An 18,761-nucleotide genomic window follows, 5' to 3' on the forward strand; every position below is an offset into this window, starting at 1 on the left:
TTGAATGCACTTATTGTAAGTCGCTTTGGATAAAAGCGTCAGCTAAATGAAATGTACTTTAATGTAATGTAATGTAAATACCCTTATCTTGCTTCTGTTCTACATTACACGTGGCATATTTTGCACTTCTGTCCGTCCTGGGAGAGGAATCCCTCACATGTGGCTCTCTCTAAGGTTTCTACGTTTTTTTACCCTGTTAAAAGTTTTTTGGGGGTAGTTTTTCCTACACTGTTGTTGAGGATTTAGGGCAGAGGATGTCGGTCTTTGTTAAAGCCCTGTAATATGGGCTATACAATAAACTTTGATTGATTGATTGATTAATCAACACAGGACAAAATAACAGAACCTTACAAAGTATACAAAAGCATATTCAGTCAACCTGTTAAACAGAATATGTAAATATGAGTGTGTATAAATGAGGACTCGTGGTTTCTGGACAGGCTGTGGACATGCATGTGTACAAGTGCCGAGGCCCCTCTCCTGAGGACCCGGATGTGTCTGCATCTAGCGGACACATCAGAACGTTTAAAATGCTAAAGACAATGAATAATAATAACAAAAATAATCATTGATCCTCCTCACGGTTGGTTTAGTGTTTCATAACAAAAACAAACGTCGCGTGCTCACTGCTCACTATATCCCCCCACCTCTTCTACAGGAGCTCCTTCTCTCTCTCTCTCCACCTATCAGCGTGCATGAGCTGCAGCGGAGGCCGCGCCCTCTGTTCTGTTCCCGGTCCTCTGGAACATTTTGTTTATGAAGCTCAGCTCCTTGTTCCAGCTGCTCCTCTTCATCACGAATCTTCCTCTCACTCACAGCAGCTGGAACTGTGTGTTTATGAAGATCAGCGGCTCTTCCTCTTTAGGTTCTTGTTCACGGTTGAAACACACCAGACTGTCGGCAGGCTGGCGCTGAACCTCTGGGAACAACGAGCAGGCAGGCGTAAGGACGTCCAACTATTAGTTTAGATTTAAAGTAATGAAAGTTAAACACGTCCTCCCTTCATGCTTACTTTCGACAAAAAGGAAGCTATGGATATTTGCGAGAAGAAGAGGAGAAAGGTAAGCGGCGTTGTGCGGGGCTGCAGGCGGAGTGTGGCCGCCAATATGAAGAGGGAGGCCGGCATGGTCCTTCGCTCCCTCACGGTGGAGAACAACAACCACACGGAGCCAATGGTGGACGAAGAGGAAGACGACTGCTTCTCAATCGGCTTCCTGCGGAGTGAGCGGCCGCAGCCCGGCACTGTGGTGTCTCCCCGATACAATCTCCTGCGGGAGGTCGGCCGGGGCAGCTACGGGGTGGTTTATGAGGCTGTATCCCGGAAAACAGGGGCCCGGGTGGCGGTGAAGAGGCTCCACTGCGACGCTCCAGAAAACGTGGAGCTGGCTTTGGCCGAGTTCTGGGCCCTGACCAGCCTGGAGAACCGGCACCAGAATGTGGTCCAGCTGGACGAGTGCGTCCTGCAGAAGAACGGCCTGGCCCAAAAGATGAGCCACGGAAACAAGAGGTCCAGACAGTACCTGCGCCTGGTGGAAACGTCCCTCAAAGGTAAAGATGCTGCCATGTTTACTAATCACTTATTATTAGCACCAGAAGTCCTCGTAAGGAAAGAATACATCCAGTCAGTGTCAGGGAGCCAAGAGGTGAAGTGAGTCCTCACTCTATAAGCACACATTCATGCTAGTCTTACTAAGTTGTTAACAAGGGGATAATTATCTGAAGCTCTCAATCCAAACTTTAGGATCACCTCTATTAAAAGGTGCACTAGTCTCGTGTTTTAACATACGTTTGGTAACCTAAGTATTTTATTAGAAAGATAATTAACAAAATGCCTGTGTTCTTTAACTAGTGTAAACTTGTACAAATGTCTATTTTGGCTGCAAGCTTCATCAACATCGTTCCCTTGGGCTACCAATTAAATCAATTGAAAAATAAAACTTTTGCTTATCGCATTTTATTGTCCTGTGTACTACACAGATAATTTACATTAATGTCCTGCTGTGAAAAGCCAAATAAGGCTCAGTTTGTTAAAGGATTACAAAAAATCGTTCACAGGCATTTGTCTCCTGTCAGTGACTCCTCTATAGATTCCCTATAGCAGGCGCATAGAGTACACTGTGTAGCCCACAGCTCATAAGAGAACACAGTGTACTACTTGGCATGATGTTAACCCATTGCATGTACTGGGATTTCAGACACTAAACAAAGATGTCACAATTAAATTCGGTATATTAGAATGAAATACTGCAGCTTTATCATCTGACAGCTACATTTATATGGTATGTCTATATTATTGCTGCAGTTTGACCTACTTTCCATTTCCATTGTTATTGCTGAGTAGGCCCTAGGAGAAATTGATCCTTACTATTCAATTTATCTTTTATCTGAATACAATTTTGCATTGAAATACAAATAGCCTGATCTGATTACAAATAATCTTGTTCACAACTGAAAAGGGGTATAGTGTTAGCCTCTTTTCTTATAATAGCCAGGCTATTATGTAAGTGCCACCATTCAGGCTTTTGAAATAAAAATATTCATCTTGAGCTGTCATCTTTTCATCAAGTCCTAATGTTTTTAGGATTTGAATAGATGGCTTAAATGACTTGTATACCCACTTGGGTTTTATCTCAGTCCACTTAACCTAGTTTTTAAAGTGTAAAGCCAAGTAGTCAGCAGCTATGGCACAACAGTCCACAGTGATCATTAGGGGAGGTTGTGTGGGGGAGCAGTGGTGTTTGGATGTTGTGTAATCCTGTTTCACTGCTTCTTCACACTTTTGAGAGCTGGAGGAAGAGAGTCAAATCAAGAAGTGCCAAAGTTTTTAGTCCAATACTTTGGGATGATGTTTTATAGGATAAACCTGATTAGTAGTGGACTAAAGAAGTTATATGTAAAAAATAGTGCTCTCAAACGATTAAAATATTTAATCACGATTAATCGCATTGATGTCATTGTTAACTCAAAAATTTATCGCAATTAATCGCACATTTTTATCTATTCTATATCTCCCTTCATTTTTTTTTTTTTTTCCATTTCAATGCTCTCATCAACTTGGAAACGTGGATTGGCTTGCTTTATGCAAATGTTTTATTTGATTGAAAAAACAACATTTCCAAACAGGGCTGTACAAAATAAAATTATAAAGTGCACATTTCAGGTAAACAAGGACTCAGCCTATAGTGCAGTTAAACCATGGCTCAAAGTTTTCTTTTTTTCAAGTTTGCTGTGAACATAGCAGTCAGGCCTGTTATCTCAGAAACAATGAACCGTAAGGGCTATTTGAGTCCTCCCCATATTTGTGGAAAATGTATGAAATAAGAAGTACCCTATTTTGAAATAAATAAAAACTTAAAGCTGCAGCCTAACAGCTGCATGAAATATTCAGACACAGCTCTGATCACGCTGTGTCTCTCTGAGCGAGAGAGTGGGGGCGGAGCCCATGGACCGGTGCGCGATCTGGGAGCACACACACAAGCGTGTGTCACACGGCGAAAGCGTGAGAGTTGGCAGCTCTGCGTTAATCTGGCGAGAAAAACAATTTGACGTTGTTAAAATGGGTTTACGTTAACGTCGTTAATAACGTGTTTAACTGACAGCAATAGTAATAAAATATCACTGTTTTCTATTTGAGACAGATATATCAGAAGGTTCTTATTACGATGCAATATATTGACTGATAAATAACAAATGTATCTTCTTAGACTTGTATGAAGTTATTTTAAAAAATTTTATCTGTTTTGTTTGTTACACCCATGATAATCTTACACTCTAGAAAGTGTACTGCTGAAGAAATATCTTGGTCACAATTATTTTAATGACAAATAAATTGGGAAATGTGTTTCTATTAAACAAAAATCAATCCATGCTTCGACCAAAAGTATGCAGATCTTAAGTCCAGGAAGTCAAAGGTTCCTTCAGACCGTCTTTGTCTTGGTTTTTTCGGTGCAGCCGAAAATCCGGGGTTGATTAGGCAAATTAGCCTGCTTATGTATTGCAGGGTAAAAAGATTACCTCGCAATCCTAGTGACACCTTTGTCTAAATACAGGAACCATTGGCCCTGCAGTTGAACCAGAAGGACCATGTTAATTACCAAAGAAATGGTACTATAAATTGGCGCTATAGTCATGTGGGACTTAACTTGTGTGTTATTGATTGGTGTGGTGTTTAAGTATAGAATGAGTGTTATTTCACAGTTTGAATGCTGTTATCTAACTGATCACATTATCTGTCCCTTTCCAATCTGCTTGCTGCAGGGGAGCGCATCCTGGGTTACCCAGAGGAGCCATGCTATCTCTGGTTCGTCATGGAGTTTTGCGAGGGAGGAGACCTCAACCAGTACATCTTGTCCCGTCGGCCCGACCCCCACACCAACAGGAGCTTTATGCGGCAGTTGACGAGTGCAGTAGCTTTCTTACACAAGAACAATATTGTCCATCGTGATTTGAAACCAGATAACATTCTCATCTCACAGAAATCTGGTTCCCCTGTTCTCAAAGTTGCAGACTTTGGCCTCAGTAAAGTATGTGCTGGCCTCAACTCTAAGAACAGTGAAGAACATCCTTCATCAGCTACAGCAGCAAGTGTCCGAGCCAGTAACCAGAATAACATCATCAACATTAACAAGTTCTGGTTGTCGTCAGCTTGTGGCTCAGACTTCTACATGGCCCCAGAGGTGTGGGAGGGCCACTACACAGCCAAGGCTGATATTTTTGCCCTGGGAATCATCATCTGGGCAATGGTTGAGCGGATCACTTTCATTGATGCAGACTCCAAGCGTGAACTGTTAGGCACCTACATACGACAGGGCACAGAGATTGTACCTGTTGGGGAGGCTCTGTTGGAGAATCCCAAGATGGTTCTTCATATTCCTCAGAGGGCCAGGAGCTCCATGTCTGAAGGTGTGAAAAAACTCCTTCAGGACATGCTCGCAGTCAACCCTCAGGACAGACCAGATGCCTTCCAGCTGGAGGTGCGGATGGACCAAGTCACATGTGCTACATGACAGCCCCCACCTTTCCGAACCTCTCTTTTTTTACACCAGTCAACGAGGGACCCTCTCTCCTTCCCAGGTAGGCTCAACCTCCTTCATAAGTTATATAACTACAGAGCTTTGAGTGGTTGATAAGACTAGAAAAATGCTTAACAGTCCGTTTACCATTATTAAGTCATAAGAGCTGCAGGTGTTGATCCTATGGCACATGTTGGCTTCCTACATGACTGTCAAAGGATTAACAAGAGTGAAAGTATCTACTGCAGAGCACTGATGTCAAGACACAAACCTGAGCCACTGTTAACAAGATAATTGGTGTTTACTGACTGATGCGGACAAGTGGTTCAGTAATCTTCCTTGAACGATTGAACAAATACACCAGTGCAGTTAAAGCTGAACTGAGGTAACAAGAGGTGTGCTGATGGCCTGTTAGTGGGTGGAGAGGTTGGGGTTAGAGATTGGTACGCCCTGGGCCTCAGGGCAAACAGCCTGGCTTTGACTAAATACACACAGTCAGGGTGTGTGAATGAGAGAGCGAGGCAGAAAGCAATGAGTTATTAGCAGAGATGCACCAACAGTGAACGTTTTCGTTTGGTATTAACCTGTGTACATGTCCTGTCCATAGGACTTATGCATCATCTGATATTCAAACCTGGCAGTGGATCAAATCCCACCAGACATCACCTTATTCTGACTTCTATTTTAATCGAATTACTTACTTTGCATCACTACCTGTGGCTCCTTACTCAGTGATTTGCATGTTTCCTCGATTTACCAGTTACCTGAAGCCTCTTTATTTCTATCACTGTGGATTGTGGGAGATGAGTTGTTGTGGTAGGGAACTGGGATGCCTTCAACACATCTGTGTTAGCATGATATTTATTTCCATAATTAATTTAGCTGAAACCTCAGTCCACTTTACAAAACACCAACGATGAAGCAATGTTGTTGTCTACATTTAAACATGCAAGCCTCAAAGCACAACTATGGGAAATTGATGGATGGATGCAAACTATGAGTTCTGTAAATTTTGATACTACAGATCTTCCAATACAATTTTCTCTCCCTAAGACCGATTCCTAAAACCTTGATTTTGCATATTGGCTGATACTAGTGCATTTTAGAAAATAACTTGTATAACGTGTTCTAACAGCTTTATATTGCTAACCATGTCTGCAATTGATGAATGTTATCATTGTTGTATGGTCTGGCTGAGGTTAAACCCATTGAAAAAAAACAAATGCAATCAAATAATAAAGAACATAGAACATATTTTATTATCGAGTTTGCCTGTCATAAAGGAACCGAGAGTAAATCTGGGAAAACACAACAAATACTTCCTTTTAAATAGCTGCCAAAGTCTACCCATAGTTATTAAAATAGAAGAGTTTTAAATGGTACAATAAAAGGACAAAACAGTGCAACAGCATCTACAAAACAAAAAAAAAATTGGGAATAAATAACAATCGATATTACTTGTCTTGTAACTGGTGACACTAGTGACCCCCTTGAAACTGGGGTCCTATACATGGTACAGCTGCTGTTTTGAAGCTGGGAAAACTAAGTGATATAAGGCTAATGAAAATGGTAATTGTATCTGGGTGAAACTAATATACTTTAAAGATGTGTTATCATGTTGGTACATAGATTCTCATACTCAACAATGCCTGACCTGGTATTTTTTAAATTCAAACACCTCTAATTATTCCACTAAAAAGTTGTGCATGGAGATATCAAAATATACAATATTTTTGATATTTCCTTTCATTCTACATTTATAAATAACAGTAGTTTTTGAAAATAATAATAACAAAAAATTATTAAAACCTTTACTTAATCCTGACAACCTCACAGATTTTACAACTTTTGTATGACTATTAGAGAAATGCCATCTTCCAGCCCCTCCCCCAAAACAAACATGCACACTCAGTAGGAAGTAACTACTGCAGTGTAGGAAAAGTGGTAATTGTCCGAGTTTGCTATTTAGAGCAGAAACTCCTTGTATCACATCAATCAGCTGCTGAGTGGATGCTCAGTGACCTGAACTGTCCGTCTGTTTGTTTGAACCTGAACCCTGCATTCACAAAGACTAATCCCAGCATTTGTTTGACAATTAGCCATCCAATCCTGTACCTACACGCTGTTTGTAAACTCATCCCACACACACACACACACACACACACACACACACACACACACACACACACACACACACACACACACACACACACACACACACACACACACACACACACACACACACACACACACACACACACACACACTTTGTGATGTAACATCTCTCGGTGGACGGTGGCTCAGAAGATGCCATTGCGTGTTAGTCCATTGCAGCAGTTTGGCCTTGTTCTCTTGTGGCATGATAGGATGCTGAGTTATACAACAGGCCCAGATCCCTGCTCTGGTTCAATGAGAAAAGCTCTCATATAAAAGAGAGAGAGGGATTAGTGCTGCAAAGGGGGGGGGGGGGGGGTCTGCATCACGCTACTCAAATCAATAATGAGATTTAGCACCAATAGATAAACAGAAACCATCTGTAGTTTGATGGGACATTTATCGGATTGATGTTATTTCTCAGTTATCTGTTCCAGTTACAACTTATTGATCACTTTTAAATCTATAAAGATGTAGTTTCTAATTAGTTTGTTCAGTGTGACCATTATTTCAGTACCCAAAACCATTATTTCATTTCTGTTGAAACAAGAAACAGTAGTTACCATTCCTCAACACCAGATGTTTAAACCACCTGGCAATTATGTGTTTTCACCACTTTGTTTGTTGGTTGGTTGTTTTCTTTCCTCAACATTGCAAGAGATTTTCACATTTCAAATTCTCAGGAAATAAAGTCTTGATCTGGATGATATGATGTCATAAATCTTTTTTGCATTTATTGGGTTGAGCGCTACGTAGCCGTTATAAAAATGTCTGCTGATATTAATCAAAATCTGATTTGCCTGAGTTATGAGATAATATAAAAATAATAATTATTATTATTTATACCACTCATCCTTTGAGGGTCCGGGTGGACTGACACTGAGGTCATCAGTCCATCATAATATGTCAAACCACCATCGACACTTAGATTGACAAATACCGGCAAATGAGAGTTTCCAAGTCTCCTGTATGTGTTTGGACTGTGAGAGGAAGTGGGGGTACCCGCAGAAAGCCCCACAGATATGAGGAGAACATGACAATCCACACAGAAAGAACTCATGAACCCATGACCTTCTTATGGCACCATGCCCACTCAACCCGCATCTGATATGCTGATCCCCACCCACCTGAACACACCCTTACAAACACACACACACACACACACACCACTGCAGTATTACACTGTATTGATTATGCTAATGATGTTTACTTATGATTGCTGGCATCAGAGCTTAGTAAACATCTATATATCCCGATGCCATCCAGCATCCCAATGTTTCACATACTGTCATATGCTCATTATAATTTTCAGTTAGTTTGACAAAGTCAGATATATTGTTTAATCTTCATTCATTCATTTATTTTTTGTTTTATTTCGAACTTATACAAATGAGTGAAAAAAAAGTGTTGTTTAAACACATTACCTTTTTTAAATCTTAACATTTGAAAAGGAGTCAGAAGTACAAAATTTATTTAATCTCACCTCTTCTCAATGATTTACATTAAATTTAATTTATTTTAGCTGATATATGGGCCATATATTGTATATAATGTTCAAAATATATGCGATAATGAATACAATATAAATAATTAAAATATGGTTATATTTAAATAAACTCGTAGACCTATATACCCAAAATAAAAACGGAATATCAAGCGACCAAATATTGAAACATTACCCCTGCGAGTTATTGTAAAATCCCCTCTTCATCCTTGTACCTCGTGAACAACATATCTTTGTACTTTATTCTAAACTGGGTTATGTTTGGACTTTGTTATAACTCTGCATTCTAACTGTTCCATACCTTACTCCACAGATTGAGATGCAAAAACTGGTTGTTCTGGCAAACTGGACAAAATCCAACAGTTTTCCACTTTAAAATCAAACAATAAAACACAGTACAATATAGAAAAGCAACAAACACCCCTTTTGAAAAAGCTGCAACTACAGAGTTTGATGGCATCATTGCTTAAAAAGGGACTTAAACTGGTCATAAGATACCAATTGCTTCAGCTCTAAAAGTCACTGTTCTTACATTAGCTCAAACTGTATCTACAGTTCTATCCTGCTGTTTGCTGTTACTTAACAGCTGACATGGACCAGTATATCAATAATATTGATGGATTTGTTGGAATTTCCTGATTTCATCAATGTTTTCTTACAATGATGGTGTTGGCTAAATTCCAACCTAATCATTTGTCAGTTCTTTGTTGACCCCACTGCTCTGTACTACCCCTACACAGCTGTCAAGTGTTTGTGATGAAGAGATTATCCACAACTACATTTGCGGGAAAAAATTCCATGAACTTAAAATGAAGCTATCAAATGAGAGAAGCCCCAGAGTGGTGGTAATTTGAAAGAAAAATAAGCCATTTTGTCAACATCTTAACACTACCACAAGTATCTCTGTTTGGAACACACGCCATCATCCCTCCCTCCTCTTTGCCTCCCTCTCCTGAGCTGGACAACGAGAGTCCTGCTCCTAGTTTAGGGCTTATGGAGGCTTGTGCCGGGAACATTTTGTCCTCTCGCAGCCTGCCAGCCGTGTGCTGTCTCAGTTTAAACCAGGACAGAGCACTGTAAAATCTAGCCCTCCCCACGTGTACACCCTGTATTTTAGGAATCCTTGTTGATTCCATTGACAGCCTGATCAGGCTTTTTACAAGTTGAAGCATTTTCAGGGTGTTGTCCTTGTGCTGCACCTATAAATACCTCCTGCACCCTCCAACTGGTTTGATGTTTTTCTCTTTGCATGTCTTCAATCCTTATCTCTGTATTCCAAAGCAGTGTACATTTCAAACAAAGGCAGTACGGTCAGAAAGAATGCCGATCCCGCTCCTCTTAAGGAAATTAGGTTGTCTGGACAGCAGTTTTAAGCCAGGGTACAGTAGTGCTTACACAAATGATTCTGGTGAAGCACCTCTTTGTTTTCTTTTTTGTATTCTTATACAAAGGCTGAGGATTAGTAAAAGTGAAAGTAAAAGCAAGTTCAGTTGGTTAACTACTTTAATCATTTTTTTTACAAAACCTTCCTATAAAAATTTTATTCATATAAGCTCTTAGAAACCCTGTGATCCCACGGGGTTCAGTAATAACAATGATCCACATTTTTTCCAGTCCACTGTCCCCATTCATGGTGGTTGTGGTGGATCTAATGGTTTGTAAGCTCTTTACTCTTTGTTAATCTCCTCATAGTCAGCGGAGCGTCTATCACACCCTCACAGCTCACTGCAGGTACTGAATGTGATAATACTTTGGCTGGGTTCTTTTTGGAGCTTGTTTGTTTTCACTGCTGACGGTTCACATTGTTTAATGGCTCTAACAAAGCTGTCCTGGCCCATTTTGGCCTGTAAATAATAAATGAAAAGAGGAGTGGTCAGCATCTGTTGCAGAAGGCAAAGATTTGGATTTGCTGTGTCAACTGCACGCTCTGTCCTCTAACAAAATGAGTGTGAGAAGTTCAAGATTGGAGGTTTACCTGAGAGCTGCAGATAGTCAAACAAACCTTTGACCAATGTAAGCTGTTTTCTAACTCTACACAAACTTTGAGCAAGTTTGTGACAAGCTTTTTTAGTACCAGTCTTGCCTCCCAATTGGCAAATGTTTCTAATCTTTAGGCTTGATTGAGATAAAAAAAATGTCCCCTGAAATGTCACATTTTTGAAATCGTCAAGGTGTCCAACCTTCTCGAAATGCTTTGTCAGGTTGGCATCAAGGGAAAGGCACACACCTACACTTACATGATGAATGGAGTTCATGAGTGCCAGCCATGAGGAATGTGTAGCTTTGCATGCCGCACACCCACAATACGACTATGAGCTTGTAAAAAGCCAGTTTTCCCTCTTGTAATCATGGAGAGCTGCCTAAATGTCCCAGGATCAAGAAACCAGCCCCCAGCACTTCCCTAAAGTCTTTGCTGTTTTTAATAAGTGTCTGCTTTGGGTTATTCAATAATAAATAGTCGGCAGGATGGCTAAGGAGGCAGCAGATCCAAGTTTGTTCGATATTTGCTTGGTTTTGGCCTCTGCTTTCTTTCCTTGTGTTTGTTTATTTATGTAGCATTAGTTAAACTGTTGCTCCAACAGAGCAGTGCACAGAAAAATGATATGCTGACTTCACCATGGGTCTGACCAGAGGGGGTTTCAAATGTTTACATGATGCACAATGACAGTTTTACCAGGGGTCAGCATTCTGTAGCATTTAGACCGCAGAACAAAAAAGTGAATGACCTTTGTTAAAAAATAATATTCATATGAATCGACAAGAGGAGTAGGCACATTCCTGCTTGTTTACCTTTCCTTAAAGACCCTGAAAACTTGAAAACATAGATTGAATTCCTCTTGCGTTCACATTTAGTTTCTGCAATCTGGTTACAATGTTCACAGACATCAGGTTTGGGCTGCACATGAATGTCTGTGGACATGAGCAAACATTTAAAATTACTTGTTATGCTGATTAATTGAGTTAGGCGCTGAATCTTATGTGACAGCTTTAGTAGCTTCTGTCCAGCGGGATGTCAATTTGGTTTGTTTAGTGCAATAGAGAAAATGGTTGTAATCTTGCCACTGCAGAGAGGTCAGAGCTCAGGGTTCCGTACAGAACAACACCAATGGAACTGACAGGGGTTTGCTCTCAGCAGGTCAAGTACAGGTAATCCAATGTGATCATTGGACAGAAAAAACATCCTTATCCTTCCCAGACTTCTGAGCACTCGTATGAGAAAGTCTGAAGCATTCTTAGCCTGTACTAGTGTCTCTGTGCCTCAACATATCCCTCATACTTTTACTTGTAGTTTTACTGTTTCTATACACTGTCCACCATAGGTCCATTAGTAGCTATTGAGAGAGTCCCCATATCAGAGTATTTTATTTTCACCTTCTTCATACCGTCTTCACTTTGAAAGAAAGAGTCCTGTGTTGCTCTCAACTCAAAGTTGTGTAACAAATTTGTGGTTGGATGTATACTCAGGTATGAGAGGCATGTTTGTAAAATGGCTGCCTCAGGTCAGTTCAGGGTGTTCACACGCAGGGACACCATTTTCTCAGAGAAGATGTTCAAAGCTGCTGCTGTAAAACCAAGAGATGACAAATAAAGGTCTGAATGCTGAAGAATTACTGTCTGGCTGCTGAGTTCAAACAGGCATCTCAGTACTGTTGACTCAAGGATTATGTTAATAAATGACAGGAACACAGGGTTCATGTTAGAAATGAATGGAATTCCTTTAGCTTGTCCAAAGCTAAGAGATGAACAAAGGTTGTTCACTGAGCCACCAGTAGCCTCTGTCAACCCCTCATCCAGAAAACAGGTCCATAGTGCCAGGCTTTTAACCAGACATCCCTGCTGTGGCAATACGCTACACACAAACCTTATTGACCATGTTGTGAAGCGTAGTCTTTATTTATTTATGTATGAGTAGAATTTGAAGGGCTCATCTTCAGCAGTGACAAGTGCACTTTCAATTCAGCATATCAAAACAATGAATATCCTTGCAGTGTATTTACAAAGATCTCCAACATGCGTGCATCCCGCTAAGCTGACCCATTTGTGTTCATACCATGTGCTTTGCGGTTATGCAACACATGAAAAGAGGAAAAAACTGCTGCTTGCCGGAGCTGTGGCATGTCAGAGGCTGGGCTATTATTAGAGCAAAGCACTAAACTAAACCAAATCTGCAGTAAAACTCATGTGTCAAGTGCTGTTGACATTTTTTTGCAAGTAATTGTAGAAATACTGCATAGTATGTGCCGTTGACCTAAAATTCGTTGTTTTCCTTGGGAAGCCTGACTGTGGGGACATTTTAGGGTTGGAAATTCCTTCTAGGTGCCTGAGCAAAATCAAATAGTATTTCATTAATTATGGTTTTAATTTTATAAGAGATTCATCTGATTAGCATAATTATGTAGAAGTACAGAAATATACACAGATCAGGCACAACATTAAAACTAGTTACCTTGTGTGGGTTATCACATTACTAGAATTTCAAACTCGATACCAATACCCTGGAAAAAATACTCAAGACTATACCATTTCCGATACCACAGGGCGAAAAAAAAAATAAGAGGCATACATTTTTTTAAATAAAGATTAGAACAGTACAGACAATAACATCAACATCACTGTGTATGTGCAGTTGCTAGTTGACGTTTCTCAGCTGCATTTGAGGACTTAAAAACAGATATAACACTTTTAGACACAAACAATTGTGTTTTCCTGTTTAATTAACACTGTCTATTAAAGTTACAGGCAGGAATGATAACGTTTGTTCTCTAGCTTCCACATTCACGTTATTCGTTTTCATTATTAGCCATAGCCGCTAGCTTATTGATAACTTAACAGACGGCAAATGTGGCTATTGGCTAATTGCTAATAGTTGACAGTTAATGTTAAAGTGTGCCGCCAACCAGGTTTACATTTATAATAACTGTCTAATACTTTAGGTTTAATTGTTGAAACAGAGCTTTACTGAAATGCATCATAAAGACCAGGGTGTTGGTCTTAATGATGCTTTTCCAAGTTTGTTGTGCTACTCGACTTCGTCGCCTCCACTTTGTGTTAAGTTAGTTTTATGCTGGTGAAACCAGATCAGTGTTGTGAAGGTCAACTAGTTCATGTGTTCAGCTGCTAGTGAGGGGGAGGGTTTGTGTGTATGCCTGTCTGCAGTGGTGCTGTGTGAAGTTTTGTGTCAACTAAAGGAGGTAAAGACACACTCTTGGTATCGATACTGTGGCAAATGAGTATCTAATCCGATGCAAATTTTTTGTATTGATTTAATATCAGAGAATCAGTTTTTTTGAAAAACCGAGTTGTGGCAGGTCGGTGTATATGTGTGGCCTTTTCAGAAATACATCATTCTGAACCATCAGTAATTTGATTTAAAGCTAATTCAGCAGTTTCCGGTGTTTTACATGGCTTCATTGCCTGTAGAAGTTAAAAGACACTGATCAGCCACAAATTAAAACCAGCCACATGTTATAATATTGTTGCTGGTGGCTGCATATACTACCAGTCTAAATGCTTATATTTACTTAGAAGGAATTTACAAAGAAGGACAACTGCTTAATTAACTTGGTCAGATTGTTTTCAGTGTCTCTGCTGCCTCACTTGAATAACAAACTAATCCACCTTTAAACATTTCCCAACTTAAAGATGTTAATCTATTTTGAAGCTTCTCTAAAAGCAAGTCCTTCTTCCTAGTGGTTTTCTTGTAGAAATATTGTTTCTGTGTTTCTCAATGCTGACCTGTTCATTCTTTGTGTCTCTGCAGCTTTGTTTACCCCACGGACATGGACTCTGATGGAAAAAGGGACTGACACACGGAACTGTGAACAATCCATGATCATAATTTAACTTAGAAGTGATGGAGGAGCTGATGATTCCTAAACTCTGGGACAGGTACACAACGTAAATCAGACCACAGCCATGTACTCCCATCACTAGCCACTCCCAGTCACTGTCAACATGACGCTGAGGATGTTTCACTGGAGGATAATGTATCCAAGAGCGAATTAGACAGCCATGTGTTGTTTTATATTTTGTTGATATTTGTCCCCCACAGTCTCAGTATAGGCCTGCTCTTCCCTAACATTTGTAACATATTGAGCTGTGGCACAGGTAACCTTATTGGATTGTATGAGTGTACTGAAGTCAAAGCATGGGCTTTCCCACATGTTCCTATATATGATGGTATCGACAGCAGACGACACGACACTGCCCCTTACATCCTTGTGCCTTAAACATGATACACACCAAGTGCGATTTGGAATTTTAAATATAATAATTTTATGAGTTTAAGTGGAAGTGCACATACCTAGACAAACTCTATGAGTCAGGAACTCCTTTCATCATATGCAGGTTTCTGTCAATCAACCAATTAACTCTTTTGCTTTCAATGATGTCATACTATTCAACAATATTCTGGGCAGCAATAATGTGAAGTTGGAATGTGATAATCTGGTGTCTTTGCTCTACCCTAAACCTCGAGTGCAACCATTATCTGAAGCTGAGTTCAGCTTTAACTAAAATGAAGATATCATTGTTTCAGTGTCACATGTTTGCTCATCTAAAGAAGGTTACAAAGATTTCACAAATCTGTGCCACACTCTGGAGGAAAATTAACTGTGAATATTACTATGGTTATGTGTTGTTTTGAAGGGGTACTATGGAATTCACACATTAGAAGTAGCAGGCTGGTATCAACTCCAATCAGTACTGTGCAGTTGTAAGTCAGAAAATGTCCAGCAGAGTGTCCGACTGGTTTTCTAGGGCATTGTTTCTGTTGAATCCAAAGAACATCCAATTGTGTTTATCATCACTGGAAAACTTAGTATGAACATGCTTTTAAAATAAATTTATGACCAAGAAACCATTGGGATAATTTAATGGACTAACATCTATTGCGGTCATTTTGTACTGCATTTTTTTCTTTCTTCTTTTTTTTACATTGAGGTTAACGTGGCATTTGATGACTCCTTACGAACAGAAATAACACTGTAAACTTTGAGATATCAAGTTAATGGGTTACTTGCAATTGTGTGTCATTAAGAGATATGGATTGAGATCTATATGCTACCTTTTTGGAGTTTTAAGCTTTCTGATTGTTGTGATATGAATAACGGGTCTTCTATGGGAACACCTGAGCAGTATTGAGCCATCTTTGGTCGAATCTTTCTTGAGTATCTGAGTTGAGGACTCTCACAGGAAATTTGGCATCTGGAAATAGTCTCTGAAAGTATCCACGGGATACCCATGCTTACTGTCCCCTCCCTTCTCCCCTCCTTATTGAATTATTTCAGACTCTTTGCAGTGACATGCAGCTCTGTAGAACACATCCAGGCAGTGGTTGGTTGGAGCTTACTATTTTTGCATTGTGTGAAATATCAGTTTTGTTCTTATAATCTAACTACATGTACATCCAGTGGTTTAACAGAAATATTGAGCCACACATCTCAACAAAGTTCAAATGCACAGAATAATTCATATAGAGAAAAGCAGACAGTGGTGATCCTGGAAAAGGATCATAAAAGGGTTTGCATGTTCGAGAGCTAGAAAACTTCCATCTTCCTAACTCCACTCGACTTCAAAGCACTGTGTAGCATCTGGGTCGAGTTCAGTGACTCCGCAGTAGTTGTAGTAGACTTTGAGGCGTTTTGTAGTGTGGTCCTACCTCATCCTCGGCACTCTGAAACTTCCTGTCTATATGACTTGTTAAAAACCTCGTCTTACTTTCTGAACCAGGGGCACTTTGATGGGACAGAACTTCCTCAATCCTGAATCAGCCTCTGACTGACTACTATATGGTGTATGCTTAGCTACAAGGAACATCTAGCTTTCCCCTTCATAAAGGCTTCATCTGCAGCACAAAAGTAGTCCTTGCTCATTACCAGACCACAATCATTCTGTTTGTGTTCAATAGCTACAGCTCCCATAAGTTTATATTAGCATCTATGCCTCAGAGTATTTTAAACCAATTAGTATAGCCGTATTCAGTCATATCTTCGTCAGTGTCTTCTACGTGTATGACACAGCTTCTTCACCCAAAAATATTTTATTTTTTTCATTTTTGCGTCTGTCGAGCTTCGGAAGCTTAAGCATGCCCCCCACTCGCCCGCAGTGAACCCAGTGGGGATCCCCTGCTGTGTTCACACATCTACTTTCCTGGATTTCTATGGACTTTATACTAGGAGGCCAGATGGAGCCTCTCACTCGGATATTTGCGTTCACACATGCACCTCCTCCGTATAAAATACAGAGGATCTGCTGAGTTCAGCTTATGTTACTCCGACCCTATCTGAGGTGTTGCTAGCTGTTCCCCTTGAAGCTTCGTCTACTGCCTACCTAGTCTCAAAAGTAGGAATTTAGAAGAATGTGCTTCCTTTTTAATGTAAATCTGATTTAAAATGCTGGCACATGTGCTTAAAGTGTAGCACAGCTCAAAGGAGCAATTTGGATTTAAGCGCATTGGGAGCTGTAACTTTTGTATGCCAACACAATTGTTGCTAACACATAAAGTTGTTCAACATTTGGTATGATACGTTTGGTTTTTTAATTTTTGCAGAAGGACTGCTGTTGCACGGACCAGCCCAGCAGTGTAAAAACATACATGTTTGAAGCGTTAACACTAACATGGTTGTATAACTGTATATGGCATTGCTATGTTGATAGTGCATAAGCTAACTGAGGATCAGTTCCTAATCATCAGTACTAACCCTTGTTGTCCACTGTGTTTTTGTATGCGCTGTTCATTTAACTCCTATCTAGTAATACTCCACTTGAAAACACTTCACACTATGCAAATCTTTCGCTGCCTCACTGTAAGCACTGTAAAGAGCCATGCCCCTCCGCAACAGTCGTGTAATATCTTGAGCTGTTTTATCTCAGTGTGTATTTCCAGTGTGTAAAAAAAGGTTTCATTCAAATGTGGTGAACAACATTAACTGCTTTTTGTTAATGAAGCTGAAAAGCAGCCATAAGATGTTTGGGGAAGCATATTACAATCATGTTTTTGACTTGTAAATGTGTTCGACAAGTTTTTCTTGAAATAAATGATCAAAACTAAAACTGTCTGAATTATTGAATAATCTGTATATTTGTTTATTTGTCTGTGCGTGGACACAGAGGTCCTGAATCTGGATTACCCAACTGAACCCTGCCCTAATGTTTTCGTGCCCAAAACAATCGTATTATTCGTCTGATAGTTAGCAATTTTATACAAAAGCAACTGGACAGATAACCATGAAACTTGCTGGAAGTATGCAGTATGGGTCAGGGAAGAACTTATCAAATTAAAGTGGACATCCAGTCCACTGTCTTTAATATTGTGAGATGATTCATGGATCTTGATGAAAAGAATCAAGCATGCTTAGGGAACTGCTATTTATGAGTGTGTTTAATTCAAATGTAGTGAATTTAAATCTACTTTAGGGGAACTGTTGGGCCTTGGTGGAGGTATGAAGTCTACTGAGTGACTTTCTAGTTTACAAAGTATGTTTTTGAATATTGGCTGGACAGAAATTATTTTCAAATAAGCTGCTTCATTTCAGTTACTACTTCGGGTTCAAGCCCTTTTGTACCTACCTATTCATTATGTAGAATAGATATAATCTAAACTCTATTTTGCTTTGATAGTCCATGAGCACAATGTTCAACATCAGTAGTGGACTGTGACTATGGATTTCTGTGGCCAATGTGCTGCTCATGTAAGCTCATTAAAATGTACATTGATTTATTTTACCACATCTCTGTCCCATCACCTTTCACTCAGGCGCCGGCACCAACCGTAGGAAGCTGTTTCCCACAGTTGTCACTAATCCTCTGTATCCTCACTGGATCATTCCACAGGCTCTGTTGTATCAGTGCAGAGACACCAGGCAGGCTCCAACCCCTGATCACCACCTGAACAACAGCCTCCACATTTAATGACTGCTGATATTTTCTATTTTGATGATCCTTTGATGATGAACCTAACTATAATACTAGATTCAAGATTCAAGATTTGTATTGTCAAATGCGCAACATTAACATTAACCAGTCGCTGGCAATGAAATGCTTGAGTCTCAGGCTCTTTTCTAGCAATGCTCAAGTAATTACGACCCAAA

General features: G+C 39.9%; 1 protein-coding gene across 1 annotated transcript; it reads left to right on the forward strand.

The window, feature by feature from the left end:
* The first annotated feature begins 684 nt into the window (after window positions 1–684).
* On the forward strand, window positions 685–17,724 carry stk35 (serine/threonine kinase 35). The gene is made up of 3 exons (XM_062391803.1): window positions 685–1,548; window positions 4,258–5,073; window positions 14,432–17,724. Exons 1-2 carry the CDS (start codon window positions 1,005–1,007, stop codon window positions 5,004–5,006), a joined length of 1,293 nt encoding a protein of 430 aa, XP_062247787.1. The 5' UTR covers window positions 685–1,004; the 3' UTR covers window positions 5,007–5,073; window positions 14,432–17,724.
* Window positions 17,725–18,761: the final 1,037 nt, after the last annotated feature.

This window comes from Platichthys flesus, chromosome 7 (assembly GCF_949316205.1).
Source record: "Platichthys flesus chromosome 7, fPlaFle2.1, whole genome shotgun sequence".
NCBI lineage: Eukaryota > Metazoa > Chordata > Actinopteri > Pleuronectiformes > Pleuronectidae > Platichthys > Platichthys flesus.